Here is a 23,504-nt window from a genome sequence, read left to right as displayed (position 1 = left end):
ACACACTCACACACACACACACACACACACACACTAGTGAGATAGGGGCAGTGAGCACACACACACACACACACACACACACACACACACAGGTGGGCAGCCAACTCCAGCGCCCAGGAAGCAGAGAGGGTAAAGGGCCTTGCTCAAGGGCCCAACAGCGGCAGCTTGCCAAGCCTGGGAATTGAACCCACAACCCTGTTATATTTACCCGATAACCCGGCGCTCTAACCGCTGAGCCACCACTGCCCCTAATATAATAAATGTAATAAAGGCTCACATAAAACATTTTACTGTCAAGCAATGCAAAGCTGCTAGAGAGCATCAGTCAGCTGTATCAATTCTATCTGCATACACTACATATCCAAATGTTTGTGGACACCCCTTCTTCTTATGAATGTATTCAGCTACTTTAAGGTGCACACACTGCTGACACAGACGTGCGGATACTTCTGTAGAGAAGTCTTGCCATAGGCACCATGCGTAATGCCAACCGTGGACTAGAGGGGTATGAAGTCCCCAGCATTGAGCTGTGGAGTCATGGAAGAACTGTGCTCTCTGGAATGATGGATGGTGCTCCCTCCAGTACTTTTGGGATGAGTCTGGGATGATGAGGTGGGGTGGTGATCGTCATCCAACATCCTGACCTCACTAACGCTCTTGATCAGATCCTCACAGCAATGCTCCTCCAAAATCTAGTAGACAGCCTTCTTCCCTGGACAGTGGACAGCTGCTTCTGTATAGACAGGCAGACAGACAGGTCCAGGCCTCTGTACATGCTGCACAAAGGGAGCGGTGAGAGGGTGTAGAGAGTGTATCCCTGGGCTAAAATTACACTTTCTCAACACATGAGGGGGGGAAAAGCAAGAGAATCGCCCCACCCTCTCTGTTATTCACCTCAGCCTCAGTCAACAAGGCAAAGGGGGGGGGTCTGGCAGTGGCTTTTGTTGTGTGCTGGAGACCAGTTAGTTATAGACTAGTGCCCTCTTTCAGTTTGAGCTGCTGTAGACTTGCCTTTGGGCCAGGGGCACTTTTGCACACTTGGAAAACACGTGTTTCTTCAGGCAGCCTACTGCTGCACTAATGCTTAGTGACTTGGGTTTGGTGAGAGGGAGCAGAGCAGAGTGCTGATAGGACCGTGTGTCCCTCCAGCCTCAGTGCCTCACCAGCGACTCTCCCACACCGCAGCGAGCAGCCACATGGAGAGGAGCCGCTAATGTGAGTAAACCAGCCGCCTTCCCTCTTAGCTTACAGGCTACTCAGCTACTACTGCTGAGCTGTGCACCTGCTATAGCTGCGTCTACGCGGCGGTTAGTGTTGCTGCGGTGTTTGGGGAGAGTTGACCGCAGCTGAGGTCTTTACCCTGCGTTTTAGTCAGCAGAGTGTTTATCAGCTGTTCGCCAAATTCTGATCTTCATTTAAGGGTTTGGTGCATGCCTTGCTCGCTTCTCGGCTGCCTCGGTGGGCTAGTTGGCAGTGTTTAGTGATCAGGTGCTACAAGTCTCAGCCGCTTCTCATGCTCGCCTTTGTTTCCCACGATGGGCTTCGTCAGTGTGGCGCTTAACTAGTGCTAGCTAAATGGCAGTGCTACCATTCAGTGTGTTATTATTGTCATTATTATTATTATTAACTTATCTTTTGCCTTATTCATTTATTTTTCTTTCAGGGGTCTAGCTAAGCTAGCACAAAGCTGAAGTTGGCTTGTTATGGGAATTTTCCGTTCCACCTTAAATGACACAGCAGTTAGATCAGGCGCCGGTACAGCCGTCAATGCCTAACTATCACACAATTTAAGGTGGAACGGAAAATTCCCATAACAAGCCAATTTCAGCCTTTATTATTATTATTTTTATTATTATTATTATTATTATTATTGCTATTTATTTTTGTAGCTAGCTTCGGCTTTTGTTGCTCTTGTTCACTTTTATTTGAGTTTATTTAAGGCCACAACTAGGATTTGACTTATTTGAAAAGGATCTGACTCATCTCACCGTCTTCTGCACATTGCTTTACCTTTCAGAATCTCTGCTGCCTGCCTCTGTTATGGATAACCTCACCTGAGGTTAACCCGACGTCACCTTGTCTGGGTTAATATAATGACGTTTTGCCCAAGATGACTGAAGTGAATCATGCTTACATCAGTGAAAACGGTAAGGATGTGGGGAAAACGCTGGACTGGAACTACATTGAATGGCACCAGGACGATGACATGGCCACAAGGGCCGACGCCGAGACTCAGACTGTTCCTCATGGAACGGCCGAGGACAAAGAGACACAAACCAGTAATCCCCTCATTATGCGCATAGACCTGGAAAGGACGCCCTCGAGACTGAGGTATGGTTCCGTGAAGGAAACCGACAGCGTGCCCACTGCACTTTTTCAGTTTGATAGGCAAGCCCCGGCCCGCATCTCTACATCCCCCACCTTGAGGAGGATGAGGAGTACGAGACTTCCTTCTCGGGAGGTGGGAAAGATGGACAGCACTCAGGAGGAGTTGGGGATATGTGAAACATCCTCACCGAGGAGTCCTTTGTCGCCAGTGTATCGTCAAAAATCTCCTCTTGCTGCGACTCCGGCCCAGACCAATGGGGAGGGTGACCAGGATGGTCATTCGGATACTCCAGTGCCCCGGGGGAAAGTCAGATCGCATAGATCAAAGACAATCGATAGCAGTGGCATTTGCACAAGGAAAGAGTACCTTAGTCTGAGTGAGAGCGTTGACTCTGACAGCACGACAGACGATACCGAACAGGTAAAGTAGAAGATGTGCTTCATGAAGGAATTTTTGGGGAATAGTTTGCTCTATGCCAGTGGTTCACAATCCTGGTCCTTCACTCGAGAAAAAAAGGGTCCTATATGGTCTCTTGATCCATCCATTCATAGCTTTCTTAGGGAATCAAAAAAAAGGACCAGTGGTTGTTGGTTTTATTCCTGAACTACTTCACTGGACACTTTCTCCTTCAGTTAAGATGATCTTAGCATTAAGATGCTTTAGAGGAGCTGGACTTTGAATGTTTTAGCGTTGCTCCAGGCTCCCAGCACACCTGATACAAGTAATGAACAAATTAACAAGACCTTCCTGAGGGAAACTGGGTGTGTCAGAGCCGGAAAAAAAACACTACAACAGGACAATGGTATTCGTTGGCCAAGATTTCTGTGGCATCATTCCTTGCATATTTTGGAGGTTTTCCTGCTCCAACACACCTGCTCCAACTTTTCAGCTAATTATCAAGCTCTTCTTGAGCTGAAACTGATGCAGGGATACGTGCATTGGTTACTCCAGAACCAGGATGGGTATACGTTTGGCACGTGGCCATAAAAGCAGTCGTTTTAATAGACTTTGCCTACTAAACTGCAGTCACTCTAGACTTCATAAGTGTATCTCTTTATGTGTGGGCAATAAATCACATAGAAAGCCTCTGTATTCGTTTTCAGTTGAAGCCTCTCCTCTCATTCTGCTCAGCCTCCTGGGGTGGCGGTTCACAATGAGAGCTTTTGACAGCAAATGAATCAGCAGTTACATGCACTGACAGCTTCGGCAGAGCCCACGTCCCCAAACCCCTTGAGAAGGTTCCCCTATCGGGCCCCCTTTCACCACAGTCAGCAGTCACTGAATAATGGAGGGGTCAGCGAGCAATCAAAAGAATAAAGGAAAAACCCCAATCCCCCAGTCCACGTATTCAACGAGGCACGTCGGCTATAGAGCCGGGACATCTGGGCAGATACGAGGGCTTTAAGGGGTCTTAGGCTCGCACAATTGCTTTCAAGTGACAATTTAAAGATGATCGCCTGTGAAACCGATATCGCTCCTGTGTACAGTGTCCTGGTTCAGATGCAGTAGAGCTGTGCTTTGCTTGGGTTGAGCAAGTTCAGAAGAGGCACTGCTTCCACAGAGGCTGATCTTTCTCCATTATTGCTCACTTAAGCACTTACACTAACATTTGTATCTGTTTTTGGTTGCAGGTGAAGGAACCCGGGCATAAAAGGTAGGAGTGTTTCTCACTTGTCCCTGCTGCTTTGCATGAGCTATGGCTTTGTTGGTTAGGTTTGCATGCCGGCCATGTAGTCTTTCCATTTGAAGCACGTTCTAAAAGTAAAAGTCGTAGCACATGCAAAATGCAGTTCTGTCACTCACTCTCCTGTCTGGCCAACAAGCATGATGTTTCCCTCCCAGCCAAAATCAACAGTTCCTCATTCTCCAAAACCATTTTTCTCCCACTTGTTGCTCAACATCTCTAATTTGAAGAGCCATTTCATTAAACCAGGAATTTGTTTGTGTGGAAACACTTCGTCCTCGATGGTCGAAACAGTGCAATTCTTAGCAGAGAGCCGCCCCAGTAGAGCGCGGGGAGCTGGGCAGAAGAAGGCCCATTGTTCATTGTGCTGCCGCTTTGTTAGCAGCCTATGAACTCGGTAAGGAGAGTTATTAGAGTCCCATGGTTCGGTATGGACTAGACAAACTCTCATTAGTGCTGTTTTCCCCCACCGGGCCCACTCCGCTAGTCTGCTGGGTGACGGGCTCCTTTTCAGCAGCGGATAATTAGGCAGCTATTGTGGCCTTAATTACGGTGTGGCACTGTCCGATGGCAGGACACGTCCCGAGACAGGCATTGGATGAGACAGTTCTGCTATGGGGGCATCATTATTTTCGGTGAAGGTGCGAGGACAAAGCTCCCTTATTCGCCGCCACTCCATGGCAGTCTATACAGAGGGGGCTTTCTGGCCTGCCTCAATGCAAGAGGATGGCATTATGGATGTGCTTTGGGATGGACTGCAATTAGCAGTGACCTGTTTTCTTTCATAGATCTTATGCAAGCCCGTTCTCATCCCCGTTTTCCTTTCATCAGGGAAGAGGCCGAACAATGTTTTTCATGTTGTGATCTGTGTGTGTGTGTGTGTGTGTGTGTGTGTGTGTGTGTGTGGGGTAGGAATATGAACAAGCTGGCTAGCCAGTACCAGCCTATGAGCACATCGAGGACATTGGACGTTTGTTTAGAACGTGGCAGTCTGCAGAAAAGGTGTATAGAGCTAAATGTTAAGGGTGTTGGTTTTATAAGCCCCAAGAATGTGTATGTCATAGCAACTGCATGTGTGACGCTACTGTTTATCAGTAGGAGATTCCATGGTCAGGTGCTGACAAACACAGAAGGACTGATAACAGAGCCATCCAAGCTGGCTTTGCCATGATTCAGCTTTGGCTATCTTGGGATGCATAGAGCAAAGGGACAAGATTATGTAGCTGACCTAAGCGATGGCATGACACTACATTTTCTTCAGTGTGACTGCCAAAAATCGACATCATTTGCCCATAGCATAAACACTTCGGCCTGCTCCGGCCTGCAGTCCCATGCAGGATAAATTGTCGTCCATTATGTGATTAGCTTTTTATTAATGAATAAATGGCTTTCCGTAGTCTTGCAGTTTTCAAGATATCAACACCCTTCAAACTCCAGATTCAAACTCCATAGTGACACCCTAGCAACCACCTAAAATACCACGCCATAGCCGTCACCTTGCAACACTACAGCTGTGACCGAAATTTATCCCCACTGCCTCGTTAGTATCATGCTGTATAGAGAGGGACTATTTAGTTTGCTAAGTGGTGCTAAAAGCACAAGTGAATTGGGACACTTCCTCATCATCAGCATGCAGTAATGAGAGCATGCAGTTTATTATACTGGATATTCAGATGTCTTATTTGTATGGTATGACAGTACGCACTGCACTGTCATCTGTATAATATTTATTCTCCTTACTTCCTGCACATTACACTTAACTGCTTTGTTATTCTTATTATATCTTTCTTCTGTTTATGTATTTGCGCATATATGGGAGGATACTTTGCTCTTTGCTTTGTTCCTGTTTGCTTTTTACTCATCATATTTCACATTTGACTGGTGCTTAGAAACCTCAGCCTCTCAATGACTACATGGGGAAAAACTAGATGGAGAAATATCTGAAATTCAGTGTCTGTAGGCTCGTAAGTGTTACCATCATCCACTCCGGTTAATTGCCCTGTCTGTTACTGAGAATAGAGACCTGCAATGCATTCCCGTGCACATTCAGCTCATGTACTGAGCCATAGTCTGTGTTAGAAGTTCGAGTAGCATTGTGGGAGATTGTTGTGCCCTCAAAATCACACTCGTATTCCACTTTACGATTCAGACACTCATGGCAGAGAATCATGGCAGATGTGTTCATTAATGCTGCAAAGTATGAATAGAGATCTGTTTCAGTCACATCCCATATCGCCTAACTACCAAGCACTTAGGGCCTGCTCACACCTGACTTTAACATGCGTCTTATATCTGGATAGTATCCGAATCTGCTTTGACCGGACTCTGTTTACACTGGTCATTAAAATGCGTCCCCAGTGTGATCAGATGAGATCTGATGTTAAATCACATCAATGCGTTTATCCTTTCCACTTTACTTCCTGTACACAACGGTTTCTCATCAGAATTGACCCCGGGAGACTGTGGACAGTTTAGAGGAACAGGGGGGTTCTACAACGCAATGGGTTAATAATAATTAATAAGTTAATTTACATTATTTGACAGATGTATTTCCGCTTGCCTGACTGGATCCGATCAGAGAAAGTGATTTCCATTAAAACTTGTATTAAATGTGGACTGGAATTGAAACATGAGGGAGCTCATTGAGTGATGAAGTCACGCTTTAAAAACAGGTGGGAAAAAAAACAAGCCCACTGTAGTAGCAAATTTAGCGACATGCTACGTTCGAGTAAGAGGGAAAGCAAGCAAACCTGGATGAAGCAGCTTACTGAATGAGCCTGAAAACAGTGGAAAACTCCTCTCAGACCATTCAGTCAACTTTCTGCTCTCAGATATGAGGCTGTGTCCTCTAAACGGGCGTGATTAGAGCTGTCAATGGGCCGCTGGTTCTTTCATAATTTGCATGGATCGCTGTCTAAATTAGAGCTGTGCAATATGACCATATTTTATCGTATTTTGATCAATTTTGTTATTGTGATTACTATGCTTTTCTAAGCTTTCGGGGATACTGTTATTGCTTAATAAACACTGATCAGCTGCAGGTTTCATTATTAACTAGATGAAGAGCAGCAGATGTTGAATAAAAATCCCTCTATTCAGTACGGGAGAGGATCTGAACAGTAGTTTATAAGAATCTGTGTCTGCTGATGTGTTTAGTCTGTGATTACATGTATTGTGATAAATATTGTATATCGTGAAAAAAGTCTTTAAATATCGTGATCTAGTATTTTTACCATATCACCCAGCCCTAGTGTAAATGCCTTTAACTTGAGCAGATTTCCCAATTTGGCAGTTTTCCCTAATAAATACTGCAGCCGTGTTGCAGGAGGTTTTGCCACTCAGTCTGACTAATACAAACAAGCCTAGCAACTTTCTAGTTTATAATCTTTTTTTCTCAGTTTATCCAGGCTGTTCATTAAAATATTAATTTGCAAGATTCCCGTTCTCGCGATACTGTGATATTGGGGTGGGTCCTGTGGGCAGACCTTTACTACTAAACTGATTCTGTTATAGTAAAACACTCAAACATCTTCAAAGGATAAAATACACAGCTACCGACATGATGCCACACTGTGTGTGTGTGTGTGTGTGTGTGTGTGTGTGTGTGTGTGTGTGTGTGTGTGTGTGCGCACGCGCGCTATTCTGAGCTAGATTTGTGACAGGATTGGATCGAATTCTTTGTTTGGTCCGTCTCTGATATCCGATCCAGCGTTTTCTGCTGATATCAGCCTGATCCTCATCAGCACTGATATGCGTGCTCACAGCAGCACGCATGGCTACCTCCTGTCAGTCTTTTCATGAGAGGACGGACTCAAAGCCAGGGGAGGAACCCTGAAACCAGCCTGTCAGGTTGCTCTTCAAAAACATTTCTCCCACCATTTACAAGTAGAAGATTCTTCTCAGCCACTGTGCAGGAGTGGAGAGGAGAGGGTTAACAGGGAGCTGAGACTGAACTGAACATAATACAGGGGAAGTGTAATCAATATAGGGCCCGAAGAGACCAAAGCCACACGTTTAGTTAAATATACATTACTCTGCTGTTATGGTTGTAAAGTACACCCAGAGCTTCCTGGACAGCACAAGCTTGTTTATTGGTTGTCCACCATGCTGACAGACCATGAATTTTCTTTTTTTTCCAGTGAATATTTACATCATAAATTGACGCGTGTATGTGTGTGTGTGTGTACCCTTAACAGAAGTGAAGGAGGCCAATAACAAACACTTGGTTTGACTGCCAGTGCTGGGTTCCCACAGCCCCAGGCTGAGACGCAGGGCCGTTGATTTTCCTGTCTTGCTTCTTCTTTTTGTCTTTACTGACTCCAGACACGTCTAACCTTTCTATAGATAGTATTGTTAAGCCGCTGGCTAAATATAGGCCTTCATGTACAATCAGGATAATTGATATTAGGGTTGTGCATTTGCAAGATGCATCACGATACAAGGGTTACAATTCAGAATTTTTAAAAAAGGCTATCAGTATGAGGCTTAAACACACCACAAAATAAACCACTGGCTGCAACCCTACTATTCGTTTAATATGTTAATATTCATTTCATATTAACTATTAATCTGTTTTTGTAGATCGATACAGTATTGCAAATCACAGTAGTGAGAGACTTCAAATATCAACATTTTCTTACACCATTAATGGATATTGGTGGTTGTCAAACGTTCAGTTGACAAAATATTCAGCTTTTCATATTTGGTGCCACGTCTCAATCCAGTAGCCTTGTCATAAAAAGCATTCTAGACCTGTGCAGATGTCACTCTGGTATTTACACTTTCTCCTCTCGCCTTTAGTATAAATTCCTGCTGTAAAGTTTAGTGTAACATCGACTTCAGCTTTGTTTCAGTACCTAAGGAGACATGGTGTGACCATGGTCTCGTATCTTCACATAGATCTAGGTTGGTGATTCTGTTGGAACCACAGATTCAAATTTGTACAGACACCTACTGGAGGAGGAACCTAAAAAATAAAAACCACAAGCCACACAGACACCATAAACTCCTCTGCCACAAAACACTTGTGTCATGCTTTCAGTGACAGGGAGCTTCTGGGACAGGAATGTTCTCTGGATTTCCCCCTAAAGTTCTCTTCTGCTCATGCCACACCCCTTGCTCTCAGCAGGTTGCAGGAGAGGAGGAGAAGCTCGGTGGTTGTGACTCTTCCTGGGTTGGATGTTTCCCCTGGTGATCTGTTCGTTTCCAATGGCGCTGCAGACATGTTAAACCGAGCTACGTATTCAGGTTAGTCATTTCACAGTAAGCACGTTATTCAAATCACTATAAAAGGAGCCGTCACCAATCAAGTCTTTATTGCTGCGCGTGGGAAAGTCATTCAGCATGATTCCATCTAGTCACGGCCACACATTTGCTCTTTGACAACATGGAAATTGAAATTGAACATCATGGATGTTTGCGGTGTACTGTGGACAGTGTGAGGAGACTTGTGGTGATATAAAAGTAATCATAAAAATATCAAACGTTTACAATTTACATTTACAATATCATGATATTAAGAATGGGTCAGTTTCACCGCAGTGGGACTGCAATTTTAGTCAAATGCAATGACCATTTTTCTAAGAATCTTTTGAAGTTGTGTTGAAAATCATGGCATGTCTTTTTTGAATTTTAGCTCTAGTTTTAAATAGTATTAAGCTTGTGCACGTACAAAAGTTTAGGGACCCCTGGACAGACCTTCTGTTACTGTGAAGAGTCAAACGTAGAGAAGAAAACTCGAGAACTAAAACTCGTGATGACCAAAAGTTAAACCCTCTGGAGTCTACAAACATGCAGGCGCTTCAGATTTGATGTTTCTTCTCTTAATATCTTTGCGTTAACACAGCGAAGAAATACAGTTCAAATACGGAAAAACGTCCGTAGAGTCCGTAGAGCCTACCGTTTCCATTGTATCTCATTACCAGATCGTACGTGACTCACATCCAGAGTTATGAGGCAATGAGGACTGGTCAAGATCTGTCGGTGTGTTTTGTTTTTTTTTTTGGGTGAAACTGACCACTGGCCACTCAAACTATTCTCTCTCTCTTGCCGTATATATACTATTTTATTCAGGCATTCCACTGCTTTTGTGAAGACTCTGGTAAACACGTTTTAAGCTCCAAAACAATTTGTCCACATGAGTTTTCTAACGTCTGACTTCAGTTTTTCAGGTTTAGGGTCCGGGTTTCTCTTCACACAGGGCTCTAGGTTACGTGGGGTCCAATTATAGAGAGAGCTGAAGTTCCTTTAAATGTGAATTTATAAAGGTCTGTGAAAATCCAGAATGTTAAAAACAAAACAACTTTGGGCACCCCATGATATTTTGGCTCTCATAACCTTTACCAAGTTCTCAAACTTTAATTAGTGTGTCAGGGCTATGGCTTATTCAGTCACTGTTAGGAAAGGCCAGGTGATGCAAATTTTAAAGCTGTATAAGTAGGCCTCTAAATTCAACCTGGATGGCCAGAGAGAACTGCTTGTAGGAAACTAGGATAAACCCCTGTTTGACTGCAAAAGACCTTCAGGATGCATTAGCAGGCTCTGCAATTCTGGTGCACTGCTTTACCATGTAGTGATACCATCACAAACATGACCTTTGTGGAACAGTCCTGCGACCTCACCACAAAATCCAGCATCAGAAGTTTTGAAAGAAACCATATCCTGTGGGTTGATTTAAGTAAAAAAAAATGTGTGGGCTGTAATGAGCAATGGCATGTTGGGAGAAAAGCAGGATGCAGAATTTTATGAAAAGAACACCTTTCCAACTGTTATACACAGGGGTGAATTGATCATGATTTGGGGTTGTGTTGCAGTCAGTGGCTGCAGGTAATCTTGCTTAAAATGTTAAAGAAATGATTCCTCTTTATTGTTGTGTTGTTTGAAAATCAGGTCATCTTTTACTTACTTAGCTTTTTCACAGGAATGGAAAAGTTGACCAGGGGTGCCCTTCATTTTTGCACTGTATTAACATTATATTTATATACTAGCATTCCTTTAAAAACATACTTCTTTCTGTTGTACCTGCTCTGCTGTACAGATACCAAGAAGTCAAAGTGGCCGTTTTCAAGACGCAGCACGGTAGGTGAATAGCTTCTTCAGCAGTCACGTTTTAAGCGTGCAGTCTCTCAGAGCCAGATCTGTGTTGTGTTGCCTGCATTCTTTGAAAAAACTCTGCCAATACTTTGGCCCGCTCAGCCGAGGTCGAGGGCACATTGTTCACTGACCCACTTAGAGCTAAAGCTGATTTGCATGTGCTCTTTTCCTTCACTTTCTGCCTCCCTTCACAAGCCTGCATGCAAATAGCACATGCAACGTAGTAGAGAGGTAACATTGTTACACAGTACTAGTAAAACTATTGGGCGATGCAAGCCTCAATAGGTCAAGAATTCCAGAACCAGTGTTTTTTTTTTGTTTGTTTGTTTTTGTTTTTGTTTTTTTTGCTTGTTTTTTTTTGTGGGATTGCAAACGATCACAATCTTGTTTAAAACTCATGTTGAAGTCACGAAGGTGAACATAATATTGGGCACACTTGCTTCAGCGTCACTGATCCATTAGGAATTCATTGTCCCCTATCGGATCTGAGCAGTCCAGTGCTGTGCACTGTCTGATCTCGATCCAATCCAGTATTTGTGCTTTTAGAAATAATAGTCACGTTAGACAAGATATGCTAGTCTTTCAAATAATCCTTTAATATAATAAATATTTTGTGTCAGTCTGGACTTTTTGGCCTTAACATTTTCAAAATCCCAATTTTATTGTGGTCTATTTTGATCGACCTCATTTTGATCGATTGTTTGTTTTTTTTGTGGCCTGCTTGTATGAAAGTACCATGTATTGAGCTTGTTTCCCGGACAAGGACTTTCCATCGATCGTCTTCATTTAGAATGCTGTGTAGTCCACTAGAGACTAGGGTAGATCCCTGTCCCTGAAACCAACCCAGTGAAAGTGTATCATATAGATGTAACAAGCACATAATATCCTTTCTCTCAGTTTTACACATGCTGTTAAGATTAAAGATAGCCTTCCAAACAGTCCCAATGCTGGTACATCTGACCTTTTTCACAGTACAGTAGTTCCCATCGCTCACATATTTGCCCCACTCTTCAGTTTGCCATGTTTAGTACGTTGACACTCACAGAAGACAACACTAAGTGCTTGACTTTGTCATTTGATCATGGTGACCTCTTATTGACTTCACCATTGACTAGCAAGAAACATACCTCGCTGTCCTTGCCCCCCTTGAGAATGCAGTTCCCTGGGGCCTGCTTTCACCTGTTTACATGATACACCTCTGCACTGCAGCTTGCACTTTCAGCTGGCCAGAAAAAAAAGAAAAAAGCGAGCTAGCCGAAAGTGACGCAGTTGCGTTTGAAAGCTGAGGTTGGTGGTCCTGGATTTGATGCATGGCCTCTGGTGAATTAAACCCTGCCTTAAAGACCTTTGTTTCTCATGTCAGTTCTCAGATGGAGATGTGCAAGCTAAATTTTGATTGCCTGAATGGCTAATCGGCGTCTTTAGGAAGTTATTAAGAAAATTAAGAAAATCCTACTTTCAGGCTTGCTGTTACTGAACAGATTAACCCTGGTGTAGTTTTTACATTCGGCATATTCCCCCTGTCCTTAGGGTCAACAATGACCCGAATACTATCTATGTGCCCTGGTGGTGTACAGCTTTCTTGGAAGTATTAAACATGGGCTAATGTTGCAGTCACTCTTAGAAGGTAGGGGTGGTGGACATTTTTGACCCCTAAGACAGCACAAGGGTTGACAGTTTCTCTGGATTACATTCTGAACCCCTGATCCTCTGCTGCTTTTAGTATATTAAAGTGCACCTTAATATTTACGTGTATTTGTGTGTTTTATGTTGTCATCATGGCTGCAGTGGTGTTAATCACTCTCTACTGTTTTCCATTAGACTAAAGCCAAGATGCGCACCGCTGCAGACATTGACAAATGTCTGGCGTCCATTCAGATCCTGGAATGGAGAGACACAGACTTTCAGCGGTACAAGGTACACAAGTCCAAGCTATAGCTGATGTTTTCACATTGTTTCACAGAGGAGTTTTCAGAAGACCAGCAAAGTTCTCGTAGACCTTTTAGATTAGTTGTTCTGAATCCTCCTAGGAAATTCAAGCACTGCAAAGCACACAGTTTCAGTAGAAATCAGTCTTGCTATCAGTATCAAAGTTTATGGTGACATTGTGCAGAAAGGGCTTACATTTTGTCCAGCAGTAACAAGAAAGATCAGCTTTGGAGTGAAAATGGACAGAAGTATTCGGACACCTCCTCTTTCATTGCTTATAATATAATAGTTTACCCGGCTTTTGTTGGAGTAACTGTCACTGCTGTTCAGGGAGGGGTTTCAGAGTGTTGCTGTGAGGATTTGATTGCATTCCGCGAAAGGAATGGGGAGGTAATTATCCATCATCCTGACCCCACTAACACTTTATCCCTAACTCATCCAAAAAGTACCCTCCATCACCCCAGAGAACACAGCTCTGCTGCTCCACAGCCCAAAACTGGAAGGCTTTATACCCCTCTAGGCATGATGCCTATAAATTCATGTTTATCTGCTCCAGAGAGTCCTGTTCTATTGGTGTGAACAAATATATATTAATACCCTATCCTATTTTATTTAATGTTCTTTTATTATGAATTATGTTAAATAATGTGTATAATATATATAATATATAATATATAATATATGTATAGTATAAACTTTAAGGTACATGGACCATAAGTCCAGTTGTTGCCAATTGGGTATATTTACAGTGTTTGAACACTCATAGAAGTTTAGGACTGGTATGCCCACATGTCGGCTCTCATTTTAAGGTTGGAATGTGATTGCCACAGATCTTCTAAGACGTGGCAGTGTTGATGTTTTAGTCACACCTGCAGGTTTACCAATACTGGCTGTTCAGAACGCACGGTGTGAACTTTGTCCACTAACAGACCGGCTCTGCTGTTATGGTGCGTGTCCTCGGTTCAGGCCTTAAACATGGTGTAAACATTACTGTTACAGCTCTTCTCTAGTGTGAGGTATTTCCATGTGATTCACATTGAGGAATGTTTTTTTATGGTTATGGTTACATCTCAGAAAAGATTCCCTTTCTTTCCTTCCCCATGTAGGACTTGACTCTGGAGGAGTTTCTGAAAGGCCAGCCTGAGCTGAGGGTAGAGGAGGACCCCAGAGCACACAAGAAAGAAGAGGCCATCTGGGAGCTCTTCACCAGCGAGTGTGTTTACTTCCTAGATCAGCTGATGGTGTTGAAAGAGGTACATGTTAGGACACATTGAGGACTGAGGAGTGTGTGCTGTTAGTTAGAAAGATGATCAATTGCATTTTAAAATAATATATTTTTATTTTATAAGTTAAAATTCATATGCATAATCAAAACAGTGTGATCTGACGATGGAGTACAACACTGCTATCTAGTGATCAGGGTTTAAACACAACACTAAATAAACCACTGTGTGCCACCAACCTTTACTACTAAAAAATTCATTAAAAAAAAACTGTTGAGAATCAATACAGTAAATCAGAATATAAAATCATGATTCGATATGTCAATATTTACTTACATTAATAATGAGTTAGTAGCCCAGTAACAGTGTGCTTTAACATTTATTGGCATTTCTACGCTTTTCAATACTACATAAAATAGCACATCTTTGGGGCCGTTTCCTCTAATAGGAAGTCGCACTATATGGTCATAAGTATTGGGACACCTACTCATTCATTGTTTCATTCAAAATCAAGATAAAAGGAGTTTAAACGTATTAACATGTTGAATTGGAGCTTAGTGTGCTACCACTTTTCTGTCACTATCTAAAATATGTTATCTGCACTGTGGAAGTCTCAGAGGGAGCACACGAGGACACTTGGCACGTTTTGGGCTTGTTAGCACGTCTTATGGATTTGTCGCGAGTGGCTTGCATCTCAATTGTGTGCCGTATAAGTTTCGTATCAGATAAATGCAACAATAGAAACACTGAGAAATTGTGTTCTCACTGGAGAGGATCTGAGAGACAGCTTTTTGCGTTGGTTCTAAACGTTTGGAACATGATTTGTCTTTGGCATGCATACAGGTTTTTCTGACCACCCTTTCAGACCTGCAGTTGAGAGAGTGTTTACAAGACATTGACTCCTGGAGGCTGTTCGCCAACCTCAATGAGCTCTGCTTGGTATGATGCAGAATAAAACCACATCTCTCTAAATATTGTATGCTTTTTAACAGTGTGTTGTGCATTGCTGTGAGTAGGATGAAGTATGGACTGCAGAATATGATCACATTGTGTCTTGGTTGCCTGATTACAGGTTAGCTTCGGCTTCCTGACCAGTCTGCTGCGTGTGATTAAAGAGTTGTGGGCGACTCCAGAAAAGGACATCACACAGACTCTCCTGGCACTCCTGAACAAGGTGACTGTGGAATCATTGCACTCTGATATTTAACCTCCATGTTGTTGTTATTATTATTACACACTGCTGAGAAGATCGGATGGCTCATTGATGCCTAGACAATGCCAGACAGATATTATAAAAAAATATTCTAGTTAGTTAGTTAGGTGCATAATTCACTGGGAAACCTTCAATAAACACTTTAAGGAGTGTGGCTGAGGTAAGGAATGGAAAACTCGAGACACTTGGGAGTTCTGGGCGGCTTCAAGCTGGTGAGACCCAAAGCCAGACCACCCCATGACTCCTTTACCCCTTTATTTTTTTTTAAGTGTGCATCGTAAAATAGAGGAGGGGGTTGGGCATGGTCCTTCTCCCAAACTTTTAGTTTTTCCATAACTCCATTATTAATAGTAACACTGGAGTGTATATTGGATATGATGACGATTTTAGATTGACCTTGACTGCAATCTAGTAAAAATCCTTTCACGAAGTAAGCTGAGGTCAAATCACTTTATAAATTGGAAATTCCTCTTGAGGCAAAGTATGCAGTGCTTTCTGACATCTGTCCCCTGTTGACTTTTTTTTGTAGGCCTTTGGAGAGAGCATTTGCCACTGTCTGCAGAAGTACTGCCTGAACTACACTACAGCCATTCTTTACCTGGACAGCCTGAAGGCCAGGGAGGACTTTGGCTCCTATGTAAAGGTATGCTAGGCCAGTCTGCTCTGAGCTGGTTTATTTAGGACTTGGCCTGAACGCAAGGGCAGCCCTGGGGCACAGAGCAGGTTTTGGAGAAGAGTGCGGGTCAAGACTTTTACTCTGCAGGTCAGAACAGCCCATGCACTGTGCACTTACTGTGTGAAAGTGTCGACATAGCTGTTCTCTTGCTTTCTGCAGTCCTCTGCATTTGCTGAGCTTTTCTCCCCTTTGCCCTTTGACTTTCATTTCACATTCATGTGTTATAGGTAGGGCTGTACGATATAGCAGTTCAGCATCATCGTTGCAATGTGCACATGAATATATATATATTTTACACCCCCATATATATATATATATATATATATATATATATATATATATATATATATATATATATATATATATATATATATATATATAATTTTTATTTATTTTTTATTTTTTTAAATTATTTTTATTATTATTTTATTTTTTTGCACATTGACGTGCAAATGTGTGTGCACACACGACTTGTCTTGTCCCTGCAGAGAATTATTGCCTATAGAACAAGGTTGTGGGTTAGAGGGGTATAAATCTCCCCTGCATTAAGCTGTGGAGCAGTGGAACTGTATTCTCTGGAATGATGGTGCTCCATCCAATAGTTGGAGATGATGTGTTGGCATTGTAATAATCCAACATCCTGACCTGCCAAATGCTTTTGTTGCTGAATGCAATCAAATCCTCACAGCAATGCTCCTCTAAAATCTTCTCGAAAGTCTTTCCTGGACAGTAGAGACAGTTACTCCAGCAAAGGCAGAAGAAACTTTTGCATCTGCTTGTTTTCGCAGTGGTGTGAGCGGAAGAAGCAGTGTCGGAGGCTGCAGTTAAGGGACCTTTTAGTGGTTCCTCTGCAGAGGTTTACCCGCTACCCTCTGCTCCTGAAGAACATTGAGAGGAGGAGCTGCGGTGAGGAAGAGGAAGGTGGTCTGAAGAGTGTGGTGGAGCTGGTGGACAGAGCTTTACGTAAGTCCTTTCTCTGCACCACTTGCGTTTGGCTTGCAGAAGGCGAGACGTGTGTTATGAAGGCCGATCACACTGGAGCAAAGATTGTGTTTATTCTATTTTACTACTGTACATTTCCAAAGGTGTGTGTGTGTGTGTGTGTGTGTGTGTGTGTGTGTGTGTGTGTGTGTGTGTGTGTGTGTGTGTGTGTGTGTGTGTGTGTTTTCCAGCCGTAGCTCAGCAGCTACTCCATTTTTCACCATTTGTTTGCTTACCTATTGAAGCCTGAGACTCTCTGTCTTCAGTATTATTGAACTGTATTATTCAACTGAAGTGGCATAATAATACTTCAGTCCTGATCTTGATCCTTCAGTTTGTTTTCCGTGCTCCAACACACCTGGCTTCATTTGTTAGCTACCTGAGAAGTCATCCATGCGTTGCTGATGGGTGTGTGTTGGTGCGGGAACAAATAAAAAGTGAGAAACGCTCTTATAACACAGTAATATGAAGCTCAGGCTTTCTACCCATTTCAATTCCACCTGATAAAGCATGTGTATCTCAGCTGATAATCATCTAGCTTTCTGTATCAACCTAGAACACTCAGATCTTTGTTATGGTTAAGCACTCATGTCAGAGCAGAAATTACAAACAATAGCTGTCGAGTGACTGCTCACTTTTCCTGTTCGTTAAGTGTCCTCAGAATATGGCCAACACCATTGGGAGCTGGCATGACGGGTACAGAGCCAAAAGGTTATTGCTGATATTTGCATAGCTGGTTCTGACGCACAAAACATGGCATGTAATTAAAGTCGATCTGACATTGCTCTGCTGATCTAACACTAAAGAACCATTAGGTTGTAGTTCCTCACGTTTATAACCACATACTAGTGTCTTTACAGTTCCTGGGACTTCTGCTCAGGAAAGCATCATTAGATGCAGCCATGTGAAAACATCAGGACATCTACAGGGACAAATTGCTTGTCTAGTCCCTGTGGAGAAGCAGATCAACAACAATGCCAGGCGTGGGTTAGAAGGGATGTGAAGCCCCTAAGCATTGAACTGTGTTCTCTGGACTGATGGCTGGTGCTCTGTCAAATACTGTTGGGGATGATGAGGTGGGGTGGTGATCATTCAACATCCGGACCTCACTAATGCTCTTGTTGCTGAATACAATCAAATCTTCACAGAAATGCTCCTTCAAAATCGTCCCTGGACAGTACAGACAGTTACTCCAACAAAAGCAGAATGAACTTTTATTTGTCCCAATACTTTTGGACATGCTTTGCTTTCACAGTGCGTTACGCTGGGGCATGCTATGGCCTTCTGCCAGATGCTGCCAGCATGCCATGACATGTAGAACTGTGCTTGTGTTGGAACAAGACTGGCAGGCTTTGACAAATGGGCCTAACCCAAAGCGAAAGTCATTGTCTGTGTGGATCAGCTGCGTAGCTTTACGGAAAAGGAGCAGCTTGTTTCAACACTGTTCTCTCTCTCCCAGAAGTTATGAGGGTGTGTCTGCTTTCGCACTGTCCTCCGTGTGATGTGTTTGTTACTGCAGGTGATATCCGCGTATGACCAGGACGGGTCAATCCTCCGCTGGGTGTGGGACGTGAGACTATTATCTTAGGCTTCCGTGTCACAGAATGATTAAGAGATGTTTTGCAACCAACGGTTGGAGAATAATGTGAAATGGTAATAGAGTTCACTGTGACGAAAGGGATCACCTCTGAGAAAGTGGATCCCTGTCAAACACAAAGGCAGTGATGTTGGTTTGATAGGTGTGGAGGAACTTCATTACCTGCTCTGAACTGCATTGAGCATAACACAACAATACTCTCTCTCTCTCTCTCTCGCTCTCTCTCTCTCGCTCTCTCTCTCATATGGTCTTCTGTGTGTGTGTAGATGATCTGGAGGGCGAGGTCAAATGGCTGGATAACTATCAGAAAGTCAACCAGCTGAAGGAGGCCTTGGTGTGGCTCCCAGTGTGGGAAATTGACAAGAAGGCGCACGTTCCAGAGGTTGGCCTGTTTAATGTGTGTCTGCATTAATGAACGTCTTCCCCTGAGGAGAGATGAAGCCAGTCAGCACCTGAGAAGCTGTTTCTCGTGTTGTTACATATTTCATAAAGCAGTAAAGTAGCTCGACCAATCCAATGATCAGTAGAAAGCACTGAGTAGAAGCTGCAGATGTTGAAGATTATGGAAGGTCACTTTATTAATAACAGGTGTATGACAGTTGTGTCTTTTTTTCTGCAGAGTCTGAAACACTTGTTAAAAGCAGTGACTTTGGAAAACCTGGTCTCGAATCGTGTTCTCCTGTATGAGGGGAAACTCATACTGACGGGTGAGGAGCAGATCTTTAGCAGAAAATAACTAATGATTATTTAGAATTCATAATAAATGAATACTTTAAGTATTATTAATGAAATAATAATAGTAATAACCTTGTAAAACTGGGCTAGAAGTAGAAAGTAGGTTGCCGACCTGAAGGGTGCAGTTACACATTCACGATCAGCCATAACATTAGCACCACCTACTTAACATTGGAGTAGGCACACCCCCCCCCCAGCTTCTTGTGCCCCCACAACAGATCTGAACACTTCGTAAAACCTCTGAAGGCGTCCAGTGGTATCTGTCACTAAGATATCAGTGCTGTTAGCCTTTTCACTGTTCTCTTCTTGGACCACTTTTGGTAGGTACTGACCACTGCATATCAGAAAAACCCCACAGGAACTGCAGGACTCTAGCAGATTCTTATGCTTGACCATTTTATTTATTTATTTATTTTATTTATTTACAGTACTGTAAACTTCAGCCGTCAGTGGTGCTAACGTAATGGCTGACTGGTGAATGTTGTTCACTGATTTGTATGTCAGTGTTTGCTGTTCTTCTTAACCCTCCAAATGAAACGATGTGGAGAGTAAGTACCACATTATTACTGATGTGTGTGTGTGTGTGTGTGTGTGTGTGTGTGTGTGTGTGTGTGAGAACAGAGAATGCAAAGCTGCATGAAGTGTACCTGTTCCTTTTTGATGAGTTCCTCCTGATCACCAAGATCAAACGAAGTAAAAAGGTGCAGTATTTCAGGAATTTAAAGCATCTATACTTTACATACATTACTTTTGTTAGGAAGGGCTGCTACTTATACCGTAGACTGTTGCTGTCGGTGGCTTTGAGATAACTGAGGTTTTGTGAAAATTGGTTAAACACATGTAGCCTGAGGTGGATCATTGATCGTATAAGTAATGTGATCATTTAAATAAGCTTAAAAAAAATCAAATTATAATTTTTGTTCTCTTGCAGATGCCACTTTATTCATGGATTTATTTATTTATCCCCCCACTATTGAACCATTTCCTACCCTGTTCATTTTAAGTTATAGTTAGTTTAAGATTGTACACAATAGAAAAGGCTGCACTTAATTATAGGCATTAAAACATCAAGTATCTACACGTACGTACTGTACTTGGAAGGATTTTGACCTAGGAGAAGCACTGTGTGTCAACAGTGTTACAGTACATGCTGTCTGTGCTGAGTGATGGTTATTATAAATGATTTAGTAATATTAGAAGCTGGTCCGGTTGTAATTATATGGTAATCCTATTCAGGGAAATATGAGCTACAGTGCTGGACCTTTTAGTCTGTACAATTTCATAAATCATGTGACTTTTATTAAATCCTAAGATTATTATTTAGTAATTATATGGAAACGGTGCAGGTTGGTTGAGTTATTCTTATTGTTGTAGGGGTACAGAATGCAAATCTGGAAACCCTTGTTGGTTCAGTGCAGGATAAGAGGCTGTAGGAGGTTAAACTATAGCTTTCTGAAGTTCTGAATTAGACATACAGTAGAAAGGCAGCATTGTGTTTGATGGATTGTAGTTGTTTGCAGAGAGTTCTTTCATATTCTTCATACTTCATGCACGTGCGAGTCAATATTGTGTTATGTATCATGCAGCAGAAGTCTGGAGGTGTAGAGGCACACCCCTTCCGTCCTGCAGCTAGCCAGGAGTTGGAGCAGTTGCTGCAGGAGGGCAGCAGCTTCACAGTGCTGGACCAGCCCATCTCGCTGGACCGCCTGCAGCTCAGGAACATAGACCAGCTCAATGCCACAGGTTAATGACCAGACTAAAGATTTCCTCTGTAAGCCAGAACATGTGACTTGTGGTGCAACAGGCAATTATTCTCAAGCTCGAGCAGCCAACAGTGGCTCAGTGTGCCTCTGACTTCAAGTGTCTTTCTCAACTTTCTGCAGCGTCTGGCCTTCACCATTCCTTCATTCTAATGCATCAGAACCGCTACCAGCAGTGCATCGGCGTGTTCGTTCTGCAGGCCCAGACTGAATCTGCTAAGGTAAGGAGCATCGATTCCTGCTGTAATTACACACTCCGTTGCCTTTTGTCCACTCTCGTCCAGCTCGCACCGCCCGACTCCAGCCTCACTCAATCAGGCCTTTAACATTCTGGACTGCGTCAGCAGGAGTGTTTGTGTCCAGATCATGTATCTCCCTTTTAATGTCACATTCACAAACAAAACCCAATGTCCCAGAAAAGCTCTCTTGAAGGATTACATCAGTGAAAGATCAAATTTGGGGGAAGTCCTCTTCACCCAAATGTAGCTGATCAGCACAGACATGCCTTTAACTGTTCATTACTGTACACTGAGTGTTGCTGTCACACAAAAATCGTCAAAAGTACCTCCAAAACATCAGTTCTACAGGAGAAGGAAAGGTTGTGGAGCATTACATTATGCCCAAATTCCATGATGACTGGACCAATAGAAAAGAACTTGGGTTCAGATGGCAAATTCCTTAGCTAGACCGCATATCTGGTCTCACTCTCCCCACATCACTCAGTGCAGTGCTAGCCCGTACAGGTGTCTGTCAGCTAAGGTAACAGAATTGGCAGTTAGTGTTCACCTCTAATTGTGTCGAGCTCCAGTGACGTTGCCATGTGCAGCATTTTGGTACTTCACATGCCTCAGAGGAAGCTTGTGCTAGCCTTCACCTTCCCAGCCTGCTAGCATGAAGGAGTCCCTAGTTACTGGGTGGAATTGGCAATCATTTAGGGCCTTTCTCACCAGAGCCTTTTTCCAGACTCTGGACCACTTGTTCCACAAGTTCGGTACGTTTGGGCCCAAAGGCTGTTTACACGACTGCCTTGAATCCTCGCCCTGCGCTGCAAAAAAAAACTCCTATTAGAAACGACTCGTTTCCCAAACAGCTCTGACTTCAGAAAGCTCGCCGCTCAAGTGTTTCTGACCAAGGAAAATGATGAAGTGATAAACGGATGAACCTAGGTCCTACAGTTTAGTAAGAAATTGCACAGTGATGCCACGGGTAGTGTGGTATTCTTCTGTGTGAAAGCAGGGACAGGTGTGAAAACACCCTTACAGCGGTATTATGTTGCTCCTGGGTTCCCCCAACACTTTAACACCACTGCTGTAAATACAAACCCCTCCATGAGCTCCACCTTATGGACCGTCCTAAACGTGCATTCATTGACTAGCTGAAGGTAAAGGAGCTTGTGCACTGCAGTGGTTAAATAATATTATAGGATTTTACACAAATATGACTGGTTACACAGTGTTACACAGTTCTCACAAGGGGTCTCGTTCTCCTGCAGCTCCCCTAAGTCAGTAGTGCAGTAGCAGCGTATCGGCCTGGTGTGACTATGCCCAAGACGACATTGTCCCTGTTGCTGTCAGCAGCTTCAAACTTTTTGATGCTTCTCTGACTATTTTAAGACGAGGTTGCTGTGGTTATTGAGTGAGTTTTGTGTGTTTTCTTTTAGAAAGCATGGCTGTCGGAGATCGAGGAGGCGGTTGGTGGGATGCTGAAGCGCGACTGTCAGCAGCCGCGAGTAAAGAACTCTTCTGTTTATGTGGAGTCTTCACAGATCTAACCCATGGCGTCAGCCCCTCGCTGTACCTGTAGAAAACGGTTCACTCATCTCTTCTTCACTCAACTCTTGTTCCCCGACTCTATTCCACAAGACCCTTAACTACTAAGGAGGGCTGCCAGGGTTCCAGCATTCCTGCACGGCTCGGCGGCTGTTTGTTGCTTTCTGACACCGATCTCCTAACTGTAGCAGCACGGCTACAGCACGGCACTGGTGCCACTGCTGTATCGTTTTAATTCCCAAGAGGAGCTTAATTCAGGTTGAGCGGCGGTGTCGGAGCAAAGTCCGTTCAAGCCCTGCGGTAGTGTTGCTGTGCCGTTTCACCATCTGAGGACTAAATCTGCCATAGCAGTGGGACATTTTGGCAAGCACTGCACTAGTAAAGGCAGCCTGGCCTGATTTTTTTTTTTTTTTTTTCTTTTTAATTAAAGTTTCTTTTGAAACTTGTTCATTTATGTGTATCTTGTTTGCTGTGTTTTAAGGGGGGGGGGGCGCAGTTGGTGTGGAAAGGTAAACA

The 23,504-nt window shown here is 43.3% G+C and overlaps 1 protein-coding gene across 3 annotated transcripts; it reads left to right on the top strand.

Annotated features, from left to right (window-relative positions):
• Nucleotides 1-1,015: 1,015 nt before the first annotated feature.
• plekhg7 (pleckstrin homology domain containing, family G (with RhoGef domain) member 7) lies at nucleotides 1,016-23,415 on the top strand. Of its 3 annotated transcripts, none has more exons than XM_072695137.1 (17): nucleotides 1,016-1,215; nucleotides 2,018-2,749; nucleotides 3,961-3,983; nucleotides 9,142-9,260; nucleotides 11,050-11,090; nucleotides 12,927-13,022; nucleotides 14,141-14,287; nucleotides 15,101-15,196; nucleotides 15,330-15,431; nucleotides 16,000-16,113; nucleotides 16,935-17,109; nucleotides 18,991-19,106; nucleotides 19,344-19,431; nucleotides 20,081-20,160; nucleotides 21,046-21,202; nucleotides 21,343-21,440; nucleotides 22,880-23,415. In XM_072695137.1, exons 2-17 carry the CDS (start codon nucleotides 2,111-2,113, stop codon nucleotides 22,988-22,990), a joined length of 2,202 nt encoding a protein of 733 aa, XP_072551238.1. In that variant the 5' UTR covers nucleotides 1,016-1,215; nucleotides 2,018-2,110; the 3' UTR covers nucleotides 22,991-23,415. The 3 variants fall into 3 exon arrangements, with proteins under 3 accessions (XP_072551238.1, XP_072551239.1, XP_072551237.1); XM_072695138.1 differs by having other exon boundaries at nucleotides 9,139-9,260; nucleotides 21,049-21,202; XM_072695136.1 differs by having other exon boundaries at nucleotides 9,139-9,260.
• Nucleotides 23,416-23,504: the final 89 nt, after the last annotated feature.

The sequence above is a fragment of the Salminus brasiliensis genome, chromosome 13 (assembly GCF_030463535.1).
Source record: "Salminus brasiliensis chromosome 13, fSalBra1.hap2, whole genome shotgun sequence".
In the NCBI taxonomy this organism is placed as follows: domain Eukaryota; kingdom Metazoa; phylum Chordata; class Actinopteri; order Characiformes; family Bryconidae; genus Salminus; species Salminus brasiliensis.
This window is presented reverse-complemented; position numbering and strand designations above follow the sequence as displayed.